At 31.3% G+C, this 21644-nt stretch overlaps 2 protein-coding genes across 2 annotated transcripts in view; one reads left to right on the forward strand and one right to left on the reverse strand.

Moving 5' to 3' along the window:
• LOC133171812 (integrator complex subunit 2-like) overlaps positions 1 to 21644 on the reverse strand; it is a 275651-nt gene that overhangs the window by 218298 nt on the left and 35709 nt on the right. The window lies entirely within an intron of this gene.
• On the forward strand, positions 4797 to 21418 carry LOC133205526 (T-box transcription factor TBX10-like). Its single transcript, XM_061341356.1, has 7 exons — positions 4797 to 5387; positions 5532 to 5835; positions 18571 to 18844; positions 19386 to 19538; positions 20202 to 20269; positions 20706 to 20824; positions 21083 to 21418. The coding sequence occupies exons 1-7, from the start codon at positions 5201 to 5203 to the stop codon at positions 21334 to 21336; spliced, it is 1359 nt and encodes a 452-aa protein (XP_061197340.1). The 5' UTR covers positions 4797 to 5200; the 3' UTR covers positions 21337 to 21418.

Consider the following 21644-nt stretch of genomic DNA (forward strand, 5'->3'; position numbering starts at 1 on the left):
ATGAAAAAATTAAAGATGTATGTACAAAGTTTTGTTATTACTCAGTTAAATTATATCATTGTTTAGTCGTTTAACTTTTCTCTCTTTTTGTTGTTCCGTTATTAAAATCATGCAAACATAATTTGTATTGATTTAAAAATATTTCTAGTGAATAAATCAAAAAGGATCGGGAAACAGACAAAGCCTACATATGTGCGAAAAAGGGTCCAGATGACTTTGAATAACACGCATTCTAAATTTCAAACATCTTTAAAAATAAATAAGATATAGGCCTAGGTATGTAGGCATCTTTCAGTCATTTCTCAACATTTTCAGTCTACTAGTATATTCAGAATAATCTTCTCTTTTTATTTAAACTCTTCTTAAAATTTTGCTTAGATATGATGAAAATAAATTGAATCATTAAATATACTGTGATTCTTATTGATTACATATGACTGTTAAAACAATCGAATTGGATTCAGAAGACTGGCTTATTATCCTTATAAGTTTCCTATCTGCATCCATGACCTCAGAGATGATGAAAAAAAATACATAATTAACAAAATAATCAATAATTTGTTTTTAATAAAATAAACTCTAGAAATGCACAATAATTAATTATATTTAAGATAGTTATGTAAACTGAAATTACATTCCAATATAACAAAAAGTTATTTTTCAGTCATGACAGAATACACCAATAATCACATCTTACAGAATGACAGAGGTCATGTGACAGATGTAAAACAAAAATCACAAATGAATAGCAGATCACTATTACTAAAAATTCCTTTTATCAGACACTCTGAAAATTGCTAACATGTACATGAATATGTACTGTTATGAAATTACAGATGTATGAATCATTATATGTACTTTACTAACATTATCAACTGTATACAGTATAAAGAGAATAAAAATATTACATTTTTGGGGGGTAATGTGAAATTGTTATCCCTTGAAAGTTGAAAATCATTTTTGACCGAGGCTTTGTAATTTTTTTTTTTTTACTAAATATATCCAAAATGCATTTAAAGGAAAATATCATAGAGAACGTGCAAACATCAGTTAATAATTTTTGTACTGTTACACGTTGTCAATCATTTTTAACTGTTGATATGTAATGCTACTCGAAGGACACGGATTATGCACACAGTAGGGTAAAAGTACAAATTTTAACATGTTTTAAAGCAATGAAATTTGACTATTAAACATAAAAGTACATAAATGCAAGTTGCTACATCCTAATGTAACACATCACTGGGAGTAACACAATAGGAACTACATGTATACAATTTTCTGCTAATCTTTCTTAAACACAATAATCTTCCCTTTCATCTAACGAGAAAACTTTTCCTTTTTCCCAAGTGTGATGTGGAATGAGCAGGAGAATAAACTTTCATCTCTTTCTTTGGTACAACTGGTTTTGGACATGATGTGTCTTTAGCAGAGAGTGATGGACAATGTTCACGATTTCCTCATATAGGTACCATTGCCTCTTCAGCTCAAGAACAGGTGCTTGGATTTCTTGAGGAAGAGGTTCATTTACGGAGGGAAGGATATTCTGATTTTTCAGGAGATTCACACTCAAAGGAACAGAATTACATTATTGTCCTCTACAGAAATTAAAAATTTTTCAATTTGAATTTGTATATGACATTTTAATTAGTCATGTACGGTACTCATTGGCAACTGAAAATTGTGAATTAGGGAAAGACATCATAATTTATAACATGTTCTTTATAAGATGTTATTTGTGTGTCCTGCTGATCAATCCAGTTTAATTTGTTTTCATATTTACTGACATGGTTAATATTTTAAACATCTAATTTTAACAAAAATATCGTAAAAGAATAAGCACAAGTTTTGTATTTATGGTTTGCACATTCTATTGTCTTGCCCATTAAAGGGTTTTTATCACGTCTCAAAATTTTTTGATATGACAAAGATTACATGCTATTAAAATCATATATTTAAAAATCTTTGCTAGAAAATTACATGTAATATTTTTGATGTTTCAGCGACATCAGTTTGAATGTTCCCCGAGTTGTCATGAAATAAGTCTAAATAAAGTAATGATTTAGAAATAATGATAAGTTAATTTTAAAACAGTTCGGAAATAAAACTACACAAGACAATATTTAATGATTATTAACGGAACCGTATAGTGATTGAATATTGATCGTATATTGATGTATGTATACGTGCATTGTTTAGTAAACAACATCATGATGACTTCAGGAACATTTAAGGGTAAAATACTTTATCTGGTAAATGAAAGGGGCATACAATATTTTTTTCCCCAAATAGCTCTCATAAAACGTTAATTGAATTGTGCTTAACATTTTCCTTAAAATGATAATAAATTGAATACATATGGGTATCTAGATTACTTTTCACATTTGAATGCCATGAAAATGCTTTATTTTCTACGTACATAATTCAAATGTTATAGAGTACGGGAAAATCTGTGTCTTGGTTTTACGATATCGAAAATCATTAAAATTAATAAGGAAACAGTTCAAATGCCTAATTACATGTCGTTCCTTTTACGTCGAGGTTAATGAATATCCAATTTTTTTTTTTTTTTTTTTTTTTTTTTTTTTTTTTGTATATATATATATATTACTTTATACATGGAGAAATGAAATATATGGAGATAACGAACAGTAATCAAACTCAAAAGTCCATTAAACAATACAAAATAGGAGCAGAGCAAACACGGACCTCCAAACATTAGAGGTGGGATCAGGTGCCATGACTCGACATTTTTCGAAATTTACCTTTTACCCCAAATTTTAACCCTATTCTTTGCTTTGCGTGAAAACTAAGGGCGATTCGAAGTCAAAATTTTACTTGCATCGGTCAATTTCCGAGAAAGGAAATCCCCTTGGACTCCCGCACTGTCCCTCCCCTTCTGGATCCGCATTTGAATATTTTGAATACAACTGCAGTTTCCATGTCAAAAAATGATAAATGTAGAAATAAAAATGGTCATTACTTTAATTGATAATTAGTAGAATCCGATTTGATCGAATCAAGCGATAAACCTTGAGAGTAAACATTGATATATCGGCATTTGGGGAAATGGTTCGTTCAGTCGACAATTAGGGGTAAACAAATCATTTTCATCAGCTGGGTTGATGATCGACGCCTGCCCAACAACAAAAGTCATATACACCTAATTAGATTTACTGTTCTCAAAAGGAATACTTTTTTTTCTGTATCGGCTATCTTAAAAATTGTTTATTTTTAACAGACCTAATCATAGTGCTATATACATGTATATTTTTTACAAATAATTTATGCTGGTGTACAATTTGTAAATGTATTTCCTTTTTTTAAGGCTGAGATTGTCTATCACTCCTATTTTATTTTTATTGTACAACAGTAGGTTTTACTAATTCTTTTTCATCACTTTACTCTTTTAAATTATAATTTTTATCCTCTTTTTATAATACCACCTTTTTGGATGCTCCTTATTCATAGGAGGAACTTCCCTTACTGAACTGAAGTGAACCGAGTGCAAATATGATATAAATATTTTACTTTAAGAATAGTGCAAATATTTTAAGAAAATGTAAATAGTAGTAAATGTATTACATATATTTTATTAAAAAATTTCTTATCTTCATAATGGTTTACTCGAAAAAGAAGGAATAGAAAAACCTTATTTTAATTCTTCAAGTTTTGTTTTTGTTTTATTGCTCAATTGCCTCTTCTGACACAAGAATATTTGGGTTGTCAATAGTATCCAGTGATGCAGTATGACGTCAAAGATTGACTGTATTTACATCACCTTCTTGTCTGTCATTACGACCAGAGAAATGAAGAAATAATCAGTTTACATTGCACTAGAGTAAAATCATTACATTTCATGCAAATTGGCTTCGATGTAAGGATCTTTGTTCAGCGTGAACAAATTTCAAAAGGCGTGAAAATGAAGCAGAACATTACACAAGACAGGGGGTCACGTAGATGTACAAAATGGACGCTAAAACTCTAATTGTCGACATTATTATACGGCGTCTGTCAACACCGCGCGTGCAGATACGATAATGCATATTGCCTTTTTTTCCTGCCCAGGGTAAAAACTATGCTAAAATTACTTTTCCATTTCATGTTCTACTAAAATTTGTAAAATACGTAATTTAATGAAAGAATAAAATATAATACGTTCAGAAGTATTAAAAAATATAGTACATTTTGAAATTACCTATTTATATGTACATTGCATGCCGATAATATTATAATAGTCTGATTAAAATGAGTCCAGGTAAATAAAATTTGTTGTTATATATGATGTGCATATATTATTTGAAAACAATCATTGCCACGTCATACTGAATTTCATTGCAAGACGTATTCATTTAGTAATATTCTTAAAAAATTTTATTGTCAAAATGTTATAAATTAATAACTATAAATTTTCCCCCAGAAACATGCATAGATGATCGATCGAGGGGGAAACTACAGTTTTTTAAATTCGAAGGAGTTTTTTAAATTCGAAGGAGAGGCTTCAACACAATAAATTCATTCCTCTTGATGATAATTCCTGAATTTTATTCAGCAATATCTATTTACTTAGTCATTCGTTTAATAAAAGCTCTGAAAGTAAATTCTTTTTAAATTATCACAGATCAATTTTTAAATTAAAAAAAAAATGTTTTCAGAAGTGTCTCTGCACATCTTTTATACAGCTAAATAGAAAAAAGTACGACTTCGGTGCACATTTTTATGATTAAATGATGGAGCTACTGCTTAGGCGTTTTGTTTTTAGGTTTTCGTTGGGCCGACCCCTCTGAGCCGTCATTTCTGACACCCATAATGATTGATTACCCCTCCAATACCTGCTTATATAAACTACTGTGTCAACATTTCTCCCTCTGTACCCAAACTATTCTAAACACATCTGGAATCTTTGTGCTGCCTATCGCCAAAAGTGACCGAATGTCTCTGCAACATGCATACGAACTCAATGTCCCCTTATCGTAATTAATCCCCATCTTCTTTATGCACTTCAGTGTTAACAGCCAATCAAATTGCTTGTTCGTGCTTTTGCTGAATTGGGGGCCGGTCATTGTAGGTGTTAATTTGCCAAAATTTGTCTTATTTATGGGATAATATAGCTGCATGCGCAACATTGACAAAACTTTTTTTTACTGATTTCGGAACAAGTTTTATCTTTTGAATGTGTGAAAAGTTGGGCAAATCATAGATGGATATCACGGGGCCACTGTCTGTTCGCGCGAACGCCTTCAGTATCGCATCTCTGATGTCGGGGCCGTTTCCAGATTCTGTCTTTAACTCACTCGGGTATCCCGGAACTTCGAGCCAGTATAACTCCGACTGTTTTGTGGAATGGGGAAACTGCGGATATTCCCCCGGAATGAAAAGCATGGAAGGTGAGCAAACTTCGATTTCAACCCTCTCAAAAAATGTATTTTTTATTTCTTTTTCTTTTTTTTTTTATTTTTGAATTATCTTTTGAGGTAAAGATTTTAATGTAAACTGCCTCCCACGCTGTATTTTAATATTTTTATTTCCAGCCTGTCTCCTTAATGCTGGTACTGGGAGACCACTTTATGAATCTTCAAGATTCGAATATCAAGATGTGATTTCAAGAAATTCCGACAATTGTGCTAAACATTCCCAAGACTCCGACTTCTTGAAAGGTGATCACACCTGTAAAAGTGACAGTTGCTTGGAGAATACACCAGAAGAAAAAGGGGAGCAGTCTAAGAAACCCCTACACCCCAAACTTCTGAATGTCAACGCACACCTGGAGATGAAGTCTCTATGGGATGAGTTCGACGAGCTTGGAACAGAAATGATCGTCACCAAAGCTGGCAGGTAGGGAGTTATGTACTAATTTCATGTGATCGTTTTATTCGATCATGGATTTACTCTAATCATCAAATTTTTGGCAAGGGTGTGTCGATTTCCAAATGGACAATTTTATCACTGAGAGGATATATACACCTGTATTTGCGAGCTAAATTGTTCTAGAGAGAAAGAAGAAATATTCATTACTCCAATATATCTCTTTTATTTCAACCGTTTACAATCAGACTTGTGATTTAATTATTTTCATAGCTTCTTAGTTTTATAAATAAAAAAAAATCAAAATAAGTTGTCTATTGGGACCCGTTTTAATCCCCTTTGTATTCATTCTACTGGCAATCATTCATTAAGTTTATTCCTTGAAATGTATTTTAGAGAATAATGGCTTTGACATCGAAAAGAAAATGAAGATGATATGCTATTTGCACATGTAGATACAAAATTACGGAAAATGAAATTTGAATTACAGTCGATTTGGTTTTTATTCATGTGTATACATACAAATATATTTAACCAGGCAACGGTGTTCACTTCTTGATACCTCATAATTCAATAAATATATATATACATATATATAAAGAGCATGGACTGGGCGTAACAGAATTAAACCAAGTACCAGTTTTACGACAGAACTTGCGACTAAGACCAACAATATAGCTCTCTCTAGCATCTTTCAAATCTAATAATTAAATTGACATTGCTCTTTAACAAAATATTTTTTTCCAAATTCTTTATTAGATTTTATACCTTTTTTTAAAATTAATTAATCTAACGAAGAAAAAAGTCGCGAAAACACATTTTGGTCTTAGTCCTATAAATTCTTTTGTAAAACGTGGTCCAGATCAGCAGTGAAAACAATATGACCCGTTCCTCTGATTATTACGTTGTCTTCCAGACGGAATTGCCAAATTATGTGATGAAAGATTGATTTTACTAATTTGTTTACATACTTTTAGATAGGCAAATATATGTTATACTTTTAAAACGTAAACCTTGATGTCTTATGTCTTTGCAAAATGTCGTATAATCTTTAACGGTTATTTTCAAAAAAAAAATGTCAAAGTTTCGTGTTGTTTGTATTTTTATGTTGCAAACTTGGAGCAAGGTATTTATTGTTCCAGTTTATATGTGTCTGCCAACCAGTATGCATTCGTGTAGATTTTTTTTTATAAACAAATCAAACTTCTATAACTACAACAATCATCTACGAAGACACGATATTAGAGTGAAAACAATCGGTAACGACGGATTAGGTTCGCGACATTGTTTATAAAATGTACTCCGCTCTGTCTCCAAACGTGCGAGTAGTTGTCACAATATCACAAAATAAATATCAATAATTTTACATGTCGGTCAAACTCGTGAATGAGAAAAAAATTAAATGAGGTAATGCCGATATTTATTGTACCTTTATAGAAACAGTACAGTTTAATAGCTAAAGAGAATAAATACACACAAACATTTATAGAAACATAATACAATTCAATAGCTAAAGAGAATACTTACATGCCAACATTTTACGTAATGCAAATGTGCTAAATGTGGAACAAAAATTTAAACTAACTTGCATGTAGTGCAAAACATCAAAATTGTATGATACAATTATATTTCTTCTTCATAAAATTCTTCGCTTTTTTTTTAAATTGGCGTACCAGGTATTTGAATTAGCTGCAGAACTGTAGCGTTACGGTTTTCTATTTTATGCTACAGTTCTGCAGCTAGTATTTGAATTAGATGTCGCTCTTCCCTCATCTTGAATATTATTGCGTATACTCATGTCGCATTGGATACTAGTGGCATGCATGATTATTCTGAAATACGTTCCAAACTCAGCTAGGTGTTTTGTTTCCATTATATATCTATTGGGCTTGTGGGAATATAGTTTTTATTTTTACGTAAGATAAGATACAGAATATTCAAGTGATATTTTCATTTTTATGATAAGTCAAAATTACGATTTTAATCTAAACATTTTTTTTAACCAAAAATATAAAGAGGTTTTTTTCTTTATTATATTAAATGATGTTTACCAAATAAAAAGTATTAAATGATGTTTACCAAATAAAATGCTTGAACGTCGGATCAGTTTGGTAATATTATATTGTAAAAATGACGTATAAATTTCAGTGAACCATTTTAAATTGATCTATTCTAAGTATTCTTTGTTGGACTGCGTTGATAAACAAATTTCCTCTCATGATAAATAGTCTACTTTTCTGAAGTACATTTTCTGTAGAATATATTAAAGAGATATACTACTTAGTAGTAATGCTTATATGAAAGTAGCATGAAGTAAAAGAGTTCGAAGTATTTTTTTATTAATGTTTTGACTAAATGGAATATCTATAACAAGCTTGTGAGATTTTGAAATTAATTGTGCTCTTTATTGTGTAGTGCTTTGATATTAACGAAACTGCGCTTATTGACAGAGATCATTAAATGCTTCAACATGACTACTTTTGAAATAACGTATAGACATTGTGCAGAGTTTTATTCATAAAATGAAATTTGTCAGAAGGACACAACGTACCTTATATAATACGGTGATATGCAGAAAAAAAAATGTTTATTTATTCCTTCAAAGACAATAGGAGCAGCTACGTTAAATCATACAGCACTTATTAAATATTTATACCTTAGTTAAATAAGTAATTTAAAGATTTTGTATATTAAAATTTACTTGTCGAATCAAGTCTGAGAAAACCAGACATTTTATAGGCAAGAATTTTCATTGATTGTAATGGACAATGCCAGCAAATGTCAGATAACAGTTACAATAGTGAGGTACCGAGACTGACCGACCCAATCTTAGTCACGTCGGAGTTTTCGGTGATGCGTCTCATACATGACAGTTTCTGCATTGAAATGCACACTGATCATGCCTATAAGTCCCATGGCGATCGCTGTGGAGACGATCACATGGCCGTACCCTCATCATCATAGGTCCATGCTTCATTAAAGTTCGACGAGCGTAGCATCCCTATCTTGCCTTATCACCTTGTTATGAAAACTGTTTTCTTTCGCTATATGAATCTGCCCTTGTATTTCGCTAATCATTACCAATTTCCATTCCTGCAGCTTTCCAGCTGCTTTTTAAAGAGAAAAGGGTGTCATAAAGTGACCATTTGGTGGGTTCTTGTTTCTAATTTTACGATTTTATGTATGTTAAGATATATGAATAAATCAGGTGGTACTTAACACAGGTGTTAGTTTCTTGAGTGAAGTAATTTACTCGATTCCAAGTTCAGTCAGCATCACACCGCCTTAATGGTGATATAAATAAATCCGCCGTGCGATTTCTCGGTGAAACTTTCTTATAAATTGTTTTCCAGGCATTTGAAGTGGCTCTTACGGTGTTTTCCATCAGTTTTAATTGAATTTTGAGCATGCTTAATGTTGGAAATAAATATATACATCCGCAGCTGTATTCGCCTCAATATATACGTCCTATACTAACTGGAATAAATATTTCTAATTGTTAGGTATTTTGTTACAATTAACGAGAACGAAAGTATCTGGTTAGAAAACGTGCAACATAAACAAAGCACTTTTTTCCAGTGTAAGGAAACGTTATCAGGGAACTTTCAAAGTGGATTTTACCAGAAAATCAAAACAATGTTTCGGGACTCGGAACTCTTGAGATTCATAAAAAAAATGATTTTAAAACCTAGGGTAAATAACTTGGGAGAAAAATGAAATGAACCATTATTTGTGGCGTTGTATAAATTATATAGATGAACAGTATTGATCAATAAGATTGATTTTGACTTTGATAATACATTTTGTTATTGATTTTTTAAACATTAGAAATAAAAGCTAAATACGTATTTTGTTCTTCTTGGGCTTCTTTATGAATCAGCATCTACAAATATTAGGGCTGAGACGATACAACTTTTTCTATATCGATACATATCACGATATTTGAGCCACGATACGATATGTATCCTGATGTGTTGAATTAGTTATAAAATGCCTTTTTGTATTAAAATGAACAAAACATTTCTTCACAAATAAGAATAATTTATTCGAAGAAGTTGTATACCAGATGTAAAAGAAAATAATTGAAGAAAATAATTTTACACAATTAAGTGGTGTTAATTATTATGTATTTCATATTTATATTATTATTTAGCATATTTATATTACATGTATATATTTAACCCAAAATGTTAAGTAAACAAAGAAAGACATAAGTTAGAATTTTTTGCGATATTTCGATATTTCTTCATACGTATCGATATGCGTATCATGCTCACAATGAATCGATATTATCGATATCTCGATATATCGTCCCAGCACTAACAAATATGGTATTAAAAGATACCAATGACACACACTTAAAAACAGCCTGAAACAAGATTTTAATTCAAGTTCAATTTATTTGTCCAAACCAAAATATTGGTACGTGGGGTAAAATATTGATGAAATATATGCATTTTTATACAAACTGGTCAGAGGTACATACGCAATACAAATAATGAAGACAGAAAATGAATAGAAATAAGAAAAAGAAAAAATATCAAGGAAGACAGACAAGCATCAATTTTTTTAGGAACATACAATGTTTTCAGGATTTTTTTTTCATTTTGAGTTGTCACTAGTTCCATATATTTAATAACATTAGGTCTATGAGAATAATTATTGCCCAAGTAATTTTTTCGTATATTAACTAAAGCTTAACATTCTAGTACATAATAAAATCCAACAGCAATATAAGCATTATTTACAAACTCTTCATAATATATTTCAATAAAATCTAAATATTATTGTACAAGACACAAGATGTTTTATTGATCAATCAAGGGCCCCGGAAATGAATTCATTTTGGAAAAAAAAACTTTCAGTTTATATATAAATTAGAAGGACATATGTAGGTATAAAAATAAATATTTCTCTACCCCATATATAATAAATATTTGATAAAAATATTAATATTTTATTTTTAACTTTGCAATGGATATATTCGATAAATGCAAAATCTTATTCGCCTATTTTATATACGTTAAAATGCACCTGGTCTAAAAAAGAATTCATACAATGACACAAACAACTATAAGCGTTTTCGCTCCATAGAAGTTGTTTAGAATGCTGTAAAATTAATAGGTTTTTCTTCAAGAGAGCAAAAATTAAGGAAAAAATGATTGATGGCGCGTATATGTATACGTAGATAAGTAACTAAATCAGATAACTGGCACTAGCGATGAGAAGTGACCACGCGAGTCATCCACTGCCCGTAGCTCTCACATCTGTTTATGTTTTTTACGTCAACCTCAAATATGTCGAAGTGTTATGGGCGCTTAATTTATGTTCGAGAACATGTCCATTATTGTTTTTAAAAGATAAAAAACGTGTGTGAATATCCCCCTACACAGCTGACTGAGATTTGTCTCTGAAACGATTTGTGGGAAATGTCAAAAAATTGTGAGAAAAAAACATGCTCTATGTTAAATTCCGAACTTTGAGAGCATCAAAGAATTTAACCTGTTCTCCTAAAACTCAACACATTGCAAAATATATGTGCACTGAGATAAAGACCTGCTCGCAGATATATTCCTTCCCATTGTCTATCATATGAAGACAAAAACTCAAAACAATCCTCAGATGAGCCAGATAAATATCAGATGAAAGTCTGGGCACGAGATTTCAGTTGGTTCCATTGAAGCCAGCCAATCTCTCCGCTCCCCGAGCTGAAAAGAAATGTCTTCACTTTGCTTTGATCTACCTGTCTTTATCTCCAGATAAAATCCCATCTTGTGCATGAGTTTGAAAATATTTCAATTGTCACGGTTTAAATACTTTCGGTTATAAGCCAGGAGATTTAAAAAAAAACAAAAAACAAAAAAAAAACTAGGCAATATCTGGCATGGGAGGAAAAATTATATGGACAAGAAAATGAATGACCCTCTACAAATTATAGACTTTCATTTTACAATGCACAAAAGCGAACACTTTTATCCTATAAATGACGGATTGTCTTAATGTGGCACTCCTTTGACCGTTCATTAATTCAGTCAATTATAAATAAAATATAATGTACATGTTGCATTTCGCGTTCCTGAAAGATTAGAAAATAAAGTGAAAAAAAATCATGCAGGTATAGAAGCTAAAACCCTGCATGAAGATGTTACGCAATTGCCTTATGATGCTTTTATTCATAGCTGTTACGTTGGCATTTCTCTCGTTGTAAGACGTTTCGGAGGACATTTTTTCAAAGAAAATTGATCAATCGCGTTCTTGCCTACAGTATACATGTACATGTACTTTTTGGAGTACACTGTAGTATTAGCACCGAATATCGGTTCAGTCTTTTTATACTGAAATTGTAATGAAGGATACATTTCATTTATTCTTCTTTGTGTGCCAGGCTAACTTAAAAGAAGATAAAATACTGCCTTAGTTTATGAGGACTTCTCAGAAAACAAATTCTATTACATTTTTATTCAAACTCTGTCAAAATTTGTTAAAAACAAACGAAGCTATGATAAATATTTATATTAAATTTTTTTAAAAATGACTCTATATTTTACTTTCATGTTAATAACTTAAATTTGATTTGTCAAAGAGAAGTTTGTTTTAAAATAAAACGTTTACCCTCTGAATGATGAAACCACGCCTTCCAGAGCAATAGAACTTAGCAACAGTCAACATTCCTTGACGACGGGTGATATTCAAAAAAATATATACATGTATATTGACTGCGCGGAATCGATGCGCGCGTTTCACCTTTATTTGTATAAAACATTCGGTATAATATTAATACTGCATGTAATTGAGGGTAAAATTGACAATTTCACCCCAAGATAACCATTATCATATTCAACCTCGGCTGCGCCTGGGTTGACAATGGTTTTCATGGGCTGAAAATTTTCAACGTTACCCTACACGTAGTATATTTACATAATAGTATCTAGTATATATATGTATTGATTTACTTTCGTGAACAATATCGTACTGCAACTGTTATTATAACTTTATTATTAAATCACACAACCGTTACAACATTGTTGACGCATAGCGAATGACACATTTTTAAAAGTGATTTTGCTTTAACTTTATACATATATTTCAATACAGAAAAAATACATGATTTTTGTATCTATTTATGGAAAATCTGAATATTACAAAATTGCTCATATACATGTATTACTTTTCATGAGAAATAATTATTTTTTTTTTATTTTCATCAAATATCTCGTCAAAAATAAAATAAAATATTCAATACTACATTGTAATCCAAAATGTTTCCATCGTCGAATAAAAGTAATTCCTATTTCTCCGTTGAAATATGGCTGAAATATTACTGACTCGGCGTTAAGCAATAATCAGTCAACCAATTCCTTCTAATCACTATCATTTAATTTTTTGTAGAAAGATGATTTGAATACCGACCTAGACTCCGGCTCTGTTTGTATGAAAATGTCACCTTGTTACCTTGTTTGTTTATGTCTATACGGCTGTAAATCTTATAAGATAAAAATAAAATAAGTGACTCATATAAAGCCTTCGGCTTGACAGTTTGTGTGTGTGTGTGTGTGTGTGTTTTGTTTTGGTATTAGCCCACATATATTTTTGTTGAATGTTATAATTGTTTGATTTGATGATTTTAAAGATAAAGAACGTTTTAAAGATGCAATGCATATTGATATATTCCTCCTTACACGTGTTTCATATTTAATTTTGTTAGCGGGCTAGATAGCATTATAACCATTTAAACAGTTCGCCCATTAGATTACCACAAATAAAGAACAGGATTTTCAAAACATTTATTTTCAATATTAGACCAATTTAAATTTTAAACACATCCTTGGACTTGCAAACGGTTTGTCCAGGATTTACGGAAATGGTTTGGCTTTTTGAGGATTGCACGAATTTTCATGGTTTTGCCCTATACCTCAGGTCCCAGTGAGAAAGAAATTCAAAACTTTAATTTCTATACTACATGCCAAAATTGATTGAAATTGGCTCAGCCATTTCAAAGAAGTTAAAAATGTTCAAAAGTTTTCGGACGGTGCATGACAATGCACGATGACGGACTGAAACATCAATTGATCATCTCGGTGACTCTAGTGACCTAATACTAAATAAATAAACTTAACATCCCCATCTTTATGAATAAGTAATGCAAAAATTAATATAATCCTTTTGAATATTAAAATATCTAGCTCTTGCAAATCCTACAGTACAAAATAATAATCTAACCCTTCCAAAAAATAAAAATTATTGCATTAATAATTTAACTTTTGATAATGCTAAATTACTGTCATATTTACTTAACCTTACGAATAATAAGGCACTGTATCAATAATCTAACTCTGAGGAATAGTAAAGTATAAATAGTATAACCTCTTATGAATAGATCTGGTGTCGAGTCTAATATTACAGTATATACAAGTATATTCATGGTTTAAAAAAATTCAATATCATAAAGTTTGGACTTCATGAACATTTATTTATTTATTTATTTATTTATTTATTTATTTATTTATTTATTTATTTATTTATTTATTTATTTATGTTTTGTTTTCCCATAGTGTTCTTTGGCTGACACAGTTGTGTGTATAGAAAAGCAGCTTTGTATATGGTTTTCCATTTAAGTGCATCTTATAGGATACAGATTAATTTCGAAATACCATACCTTTCCTTTAAAAAACTTTTAATGATTTTTTAAAAAGAAATCCCAATCAACACTTTTGTTAGGGATATTTACCATTCTACTCTATTTCGATTTTTATTCTAGTTAAGTATTCATGAAGGGAAATAAATGAATTTTATGTTTATAACTTTGAAGATTTGAAGTATTTTTATTCAAAAAATTTCATACATTTATAAATTAGCTAAAATATTTATATATACTTAAATTTCTCTATTTATAAGATGCTGATTGTCGTTTCAAATGAATAATAACATTACACCTGTGTATATAGAGAAATACAATGATTTGTGGTTGTGTATACGGAGAACACTCAATGTTTTATGATTGGGTTAGAAGTTTGACAGGATTTTTTTTTATATATTTTTGCGAGTGCGAAGCATTGAATTTACTTTCTTTTACATTTCCATCGGTTTTCTTTTTGCCCCATTAGTTGTCTCTTGTTCAAAACAACATTGCGAAGTGAACATAAGTACAAAATAAATGCAAAAGACAAAACATAAATTTTGAACGAATAGACCTTTCACATGACCTCACTTTGTTATTTATTTATTTATCTATTTATTCTCTGTCAGATTTACTATTTGAAAAAGAAAACAAAAACGTAGCGCTTGTGAGGTCGAATCAACAATCTCGAGAAACTTTAGCTGTTTTAGTCAGTACATGTAGCAGGTTGGTGTACTCACTGTAGCTGTCTATGGGGGGTATTCTCTAAAAGACATTGCGTGGAGGGGAGGAACACAGAGAGTTTTCACGGCGAAAATGTGCCACCATGTGGTGTATAGTCGCCGTATCACTATGTGACGTTAAAGGTGATTTGTCCAGAGAGGGATTTCCACAGAATACATATCAGCTCAATGAAAGAAATAGAACAGTTGTTTCGGTTGTTATTTTCACGCTTCTGTAAATTTCACGCTGTGAAAATATCATCTATGATAAATAATGATTTTATTCCATTACATTATTTCACAATTGAAAATGTGAATATTTTTTATTGCATTTTCAACAGTGAAATACTGTAATTTTGTTGAATTGCAATAATGTGTTAGCTAGGAGGGGCAAAAAGCAAATCTAAAGACCATGTAATGAATACTAAATAATGTTTTTGCTGTTGGATTTAGAATTTAGTTTACTTTAGATTTTTAAAATATATTTTCACTCCTATACTTCGCACTTGTGAAAGTAATTTTTAAAATAAAATCCTATCATTCTTGTGAAATTATTTCGAACATTGAATCTTTTTACGTGTTACGAGGAAGATCAGAGAGGAAGGTGACTATAGCTGCCCTTTTTCAGCCCCCCTCTCTGTTGTTTTAGTGAACTTGATGAGTCTGATTAAATCTCGGTTGTTTTAATTGTCGATAATTAGCGCATTAAGACATTCTTCTTGTTGATGTGAAGGACACGCAGCTAATAAACCGTCCTGTTTTCGTGTCAGTCTAAACAAGAGATGTTTCTAACTGTGATGGGTTCTAATGAAGTGAGAAAATAAACACAGGTTTTATCGCCATGGTGATTATTTTATGGTCAATAAAATCGGATATCAAGAGAGACACTCGGTCTTTGTTGATATAACCGAAAAAGACCATGTTAATCAAATTGCTAAATTATGGTAAGGTTTACAAAGCCCCATATATTATAAAGTTGCACGAGAATATTTAATGATTCTATGCATAATTTACGAAGATTGGTAGTGAAAATTTCATTCAAGTTGAAAAACATCTTTTTGGGTCACCCGAGTCACTCAGGTGGCCTATTGTTATCTCTTTTCGTTCGTCGTCGTGCATCGTGCGTTGTCGGTTAACATTTGAATAATTTCAGCTTCCTCTCTGGAAACGCTGAACCAATTTCAATCAATTTTGGCATAGAACATCTTTGGGTTAAGAGGAAAAATTATGAATTTCATGGCCCTTCCCCCCTCCCTGGGTTCTGAGGAGTGGTGATAAAACCATCAAAATTAACGTAATCTTTAAAAATCTCCTTCTTTATTCCTAGACATCAAGCAGTTAAACTAGGCATGTTTATAATAAGCATTGATCCCTCTACCAAAAGTGTAAAATTCATGGCCCAGGGATCTGGAGTTTTGGTGTTAAGGCGGGGCCCTATTGGTCATATAGTTAAAAAGCATCAATTCTTCGAAAATCTTCTTGCTTTTGGATATTTATAATACAACCTAAGTGCATGACAATGATGAGCAAGAGTGCTTCTTACAAAATTTTAAAATCAATCGCCCATTGATCAAGGGTTCTGGTGTAAGGCGGGCTCTATTTTTATGGCAAACTGCGTTAATTCTTTGAAAAGGTTCTCCTCTAATCCAATATATTTAGCAAACAAAATCATACAAAGACATTTTGGTGACCTATTGCAATCTGTTTTTGTCCTCCATTGTCCTTCATTGTGTGGCGTCCGTTTACATTTGAACATTTTCAGTTTCTTCTCTGGAACCTCTGCACCAATATAGCATGTATGGGAGAAAGGGGAACAAAAAATTTGAATTTCTTGGCCTCTACTCCCTTGAGGGGTACGGCTAAAACCATCCAAATTAATGATGCAATCTTTAAATTTAAAATCGTCCTAACTCCTGGACTTCAAGCCATTAAATTGTTGGTATTATTATAATAAGTATTAATCCCTCAATCGAAAATGTAAAATTCATGTCCTTAGGGTCAGGGGTGCTGGAGTTAAGGCGGAGCTCCATTGATTATATAGTGAAAATGCATAATATCTTTGAAATTCCTGGAAATTTAGCAAACAAAATAAGTGCATGGTTATGATGAAGAAGGGTGTCTCTTTTGAGGATATCCGCCCCTCGGCCAGGTTGGATAACTCTCAAATTTATTATTTTATTTATAAAGTCTCAAAATGAAGCTTGAAACTGAGATCTTTTCATGCAACAATTTTCATTTTATGCACCTCAATATGATTCAAGGTTCTTTGAAGTCTTAAAACGGTTTTGTAAAGAGTTGAAAGAAATTAATAAACTCATCTTAAGAGAAATCAAATTTCCTTTAATTTAGCATTAGATACCAATGCCTATTAGCATGATATGAAATTAAACGTAATGTGAAATTAGACGTAATATAAGATGCCTAGCAATGATAGCACAAGCTTTTTACACTATGTATAACATAACAATTGAAGTAAATAGAAGAGCTAAAATACTGTATAAGCATAAAAAAATGCAATTTTCTTTGAATGCCTGGATACCTATATTTTTTTATCCTAAAATATAATTGTTGATCATTTTCAATTAGATAATGCATAGCTGGTGGTTTTGTTCCCATTTCCTGAAAATATATTTGAGATGGGATAATTTTCCCTATATAATATGATTAACTTTAATGATGAACTTTGAAGAAACACCATGGGTAAATTCACGTTACTCTATGAAATCAGAGACATTTTTGTGAGCATTTTCAATTACTTAAAAGCTGATTTTCAGAACCTGAGGATCGGACTATTTCAAAATTATAAAACTGATGGCCCCTGTGTCACGGGCTCTGGGGTTACGACTGGATTCTATTACAATCATATGTGGATTTTTTTTTTTTGTTTGTTTTGTTTTGTTTTTTTTTTTTTTTTTTGGTTTTGTTTGGTTTTGTTTTTTTTTAATTTAATTCCCTTTGTTATTCACCTATGATGATTAATCACTGTAAATGATGTAAAAAGGTAAATCGAATAAATGAACTATACTGGGTTGCTTCTGATTATCCAGATTAACTATTTTTTGTTGATCCCTGATCACCGAATTCCTCCTTTTTTAAAATTTTATTTTAGTTTTATTTTTTATTTATCTACTTTTTTTTTTTTTGCAGGAAATCTTCCTCAATCACTTTATTTTATTTTACTATATACATGTAGTAAATAAAATTGCCATTCCATTTCATTTACAAGATTGGAATTATACGCAGGTAAAGGCCCCTGGGCCTCGTGTTTCTTAGTTATTTTTTAATGAATGATTAAATCTCGATTGACTTTTGATCAGAATTTTAAAATGCAGACAGAAAATCCAGTACAGTAATGCAGCATGAATGATGCAGCAGAAAATATCGATTGACATTCACCCTATTATCATCATATCTCTTTAATTGCAGACGAATGTTCCCAACTTTCCAGGTTCGGCTGTACGGCCTAGACCACATGTCGGACTATATGGTGATGATGGATTTCGTACCCTGCGATGACAAGCGATATAGGTACTCCTTCCACAGTTCAAGCTGGGTGGTGGCTGGAAAAGCCGACCCCCACATGCCCGGGAGAATTCACGTGCATCCAGACTCACCCGCCAAAGGTTCACAGTGGATGAAACAAGTGGTGTCTTTTGATAAATTAAAACTCACGAATAACTTGATGGATGATAATGGTCATGTAAGTCTAATGGTTTTGTTTGCACACCTGCAAAATGGAAATGTCGAGGGTGAAATATCAATCATTCGTCCATGTATCAAAAATGTATTATGTTTGACCCAGTAACATTTAGACGTGAACACAAATTATATAAATAACTGTATTGAAATGTTGATTAATGACAAATGAAATTGCATCGGACTAGATGACAGACGACCAATTTGAAAAGCCCACTATAATTTAAAGTTTAGATTTTCTCCCGCCGATGTAATCAATTTTTTTAGTCCAATCAACTGCCTATAAAACTATTTCTCTCCATCAGCAGAAATTCCCTCGACCTGAAATTTTAAAATGTTTGAATTTAAAAATCGACACCGTCATTGTAAGAAAATCATGTGTTTATCATCAAAGAAAAAATGAAATGAGATTTTCAATCGTCGTTAAATGTGTATCATTTTCAATTTGTTTAAAGATTTAATTTAGATTTCGTTTTTGACATCGCTAGAGGTGGATGTAGTAACATGTAATCTAAATAAATAAGTGCTTTATCTCAACTTTGCAGATCATTTTGAATTCGATGCACAAGTATCAGCCTCGATGCCATGTTGTTTATGTAAATCCGAAATCAGAAGACTGTTCCTCTACAGAAAATTTCAAGACGTACATCTTCCCAGAGACTAAGTTCATGGCAGTGACAGCGTATCAAAACCATCGGGTAAACAGTGGAGTCTCTAGCCACCAGACGATCCCGAACTGTCGTCTGCAATCAAAAATCGTATTAATTCATCACAAGAACTATTTATCAAAAATGTTGCATTTATAATCTGTAATGATACTCATGACATCGGTTAATTAATGTTTTGAAGTACTTGAAATTTAATGTTAACTGTTTTTTGATTTAAGGAAGTTTTTGTATAAACTTGTACACCCTTCAAGCTCAGTAGCCAACAGAATGGCTAGTGTTTTTGTATATGCGCCAATGATAAGAATTATCAAATGTCAAGTATTTCAAAATTGTTCAAAATCTCAAGGGGTCAAATTAGTTAATGAAATATAAGTAGAATTTCAGCAATTTTTAATTTCTATTTATTTATTTATTTATTTTTATTTATTTATTTATTTATTTTTTATTTATTTATTTATTTATTTTATTTTTTATTTTTTTTTTTTTTTTGTAGAAGATGTTTTGAATTAAAATATTTCTACAAATTACTTACTGGCGTAAAAAAAAATATCTATCGTTATGTTGACTGTAAAATAAGTTATAAATGACAAACATTTTACAACGTACTATTAAAAATTTGGTTAACAATGTCCAGAGTTGCTGGACTCTGTGATATATACTCCATAATTAATCATTTTCTTTTGAATACTGTAGATAACTCAGTTGAAAATTGCTAGTAATCCATTTGCAAAAGGTTTTCGAGACGTGGACCCAAATGAGTGGTACGTTATCTGTTACATTCATTTTTTTCCATTGTTGCTTTTCTTATTGCCTTGGCAATAATGTTCTCATTTTCTTTAATTAAAAAAAGAATCACTGCTATAGTACATAAATATCAGCTGAAAAAATGTAACCTTTGACTTTATTTTTCAGTCAAGACATTGTTTGGATGATTTATTTGTATTTTTAGTGAAGGTGTAAATTTAAAAAAGAAATACGATTTTACATATTTACCTACAATTATACAAAATTTGTTAATATTCTAAATACCAATCAAAGTATTGTAAACGTTCCGTAGTTTAATGGATTCTTTTTTAGTAAGAAATATACAGATATTTTCAAAATGATATTTATTGTCATGATAATTTTGAAAACTTTTATTAAGCTAAAAAAATATCTTTAATTGGTTAATCAATGCCCAGTGATTGTTTGTTACAGTATGGTGGATGTTATTTCTCAACTGAATCCCTGCGCCCGACCCCGAAACCACAACCGTCCTAGTTCTTTGTCTTATATCAATAATAGCTCCTCCAAACGTCGATCATCCGAAGAGAAAGGTAAATTATTATATACAGGAGTTTTTGTTATTACCTTTTTTGATAAGAAACATGGGTAATATTTGATAAATTTGAAAAATCAAATAGAATTTATGCATATGGCATTTGATTTTTAGCCGTATCATTTTGCGAGACACTGTCACACATATGGTTTCGTTTTTTTAACTTACACTCACAAGTGCTTTTTAACCCAGATAAACCCTAATATGCCTTACGTAGCATTTAACTCTCATACATTTTGACTATACTGTCTTACAGGTTCCGAATCCGAGGACTCTTGTTTGTCTCCTAATAGTTCTGCTTCCGGTAGTGGCGCATCACCCTTACGTCTTCCTACGCGGCCAAATTACCCTTCTGAGGGATATACGTACACACCGTACAGTCATGAAACCTACATGATGGCATCCAAAAGCAGACTATCTCCATACACTCGGACATTAGACTATCCTTATCACCATGCTCGTATGAAGGAATTGTATCCAGGCACGAACTCTTGTGGGTACAATTTCTAATTGTGACGTTTTCCTTGTCTTGTTCGGCCTTTGCTTTGTTGAATGATTCGTTCTTGATGTTTGTAAATCTACCATGACATTTCTTTTGTAGTTTTTTTTGTTAATAAATATTTATCTTGTTTTACCATTTCTACTTTTTAATATGTTTCTTAAGAATAACCCGGTGTAGATAACAGCTAATTGGGGTGTTTTGATTACAACCACAATATATTAATTATATATGGAAGAATTTTGTCTCAGAAACAACATTGTGAAAACATGATCTAAGACGCAGTATGCCCTTAAAATTGTACAAGCTCCAGGACTGA

This window comes from Saccostrea echinata, unplaced genomic scaffold, assembly GCF_033153115.1.
Source record: "Saccostrea echinata isolate AGI-Se365-2 ecotype Australia unplaced genomic scaffold, CSIRO_AGI_Sech_v1 ptg000054l, whole genome shotgun sequence".
NCBI lineage: Eukaryota > Metazoa > Mollusca > Bivalvia > Ostreida > Ostreidae > Saccostrea > Saccostrea echinata.

Coding starts and splice junctions, on each gene's coding strand:
- LOC133205526 (XM_061341356.1), top strand. CDS start 5,201: ATGGATATCACGGGGCCACTGTCTGTTCGCGCGAACGCCTTCAGTATC. Junction 5,836..18,570: donor ATCGTCACCAAAGCTGGCAG/GTAGGGAGTTAT, acceptor CTTTAATTGCAG/ACGAATGTTCCCAACTTTCC. Junction 19,539..20,201: donor CAGCGTATCAAAACCATCGG/GTAAACAGTGGA, acceptor TGAATACTGTAG/ATAACTCAGTTGAAAATTGC.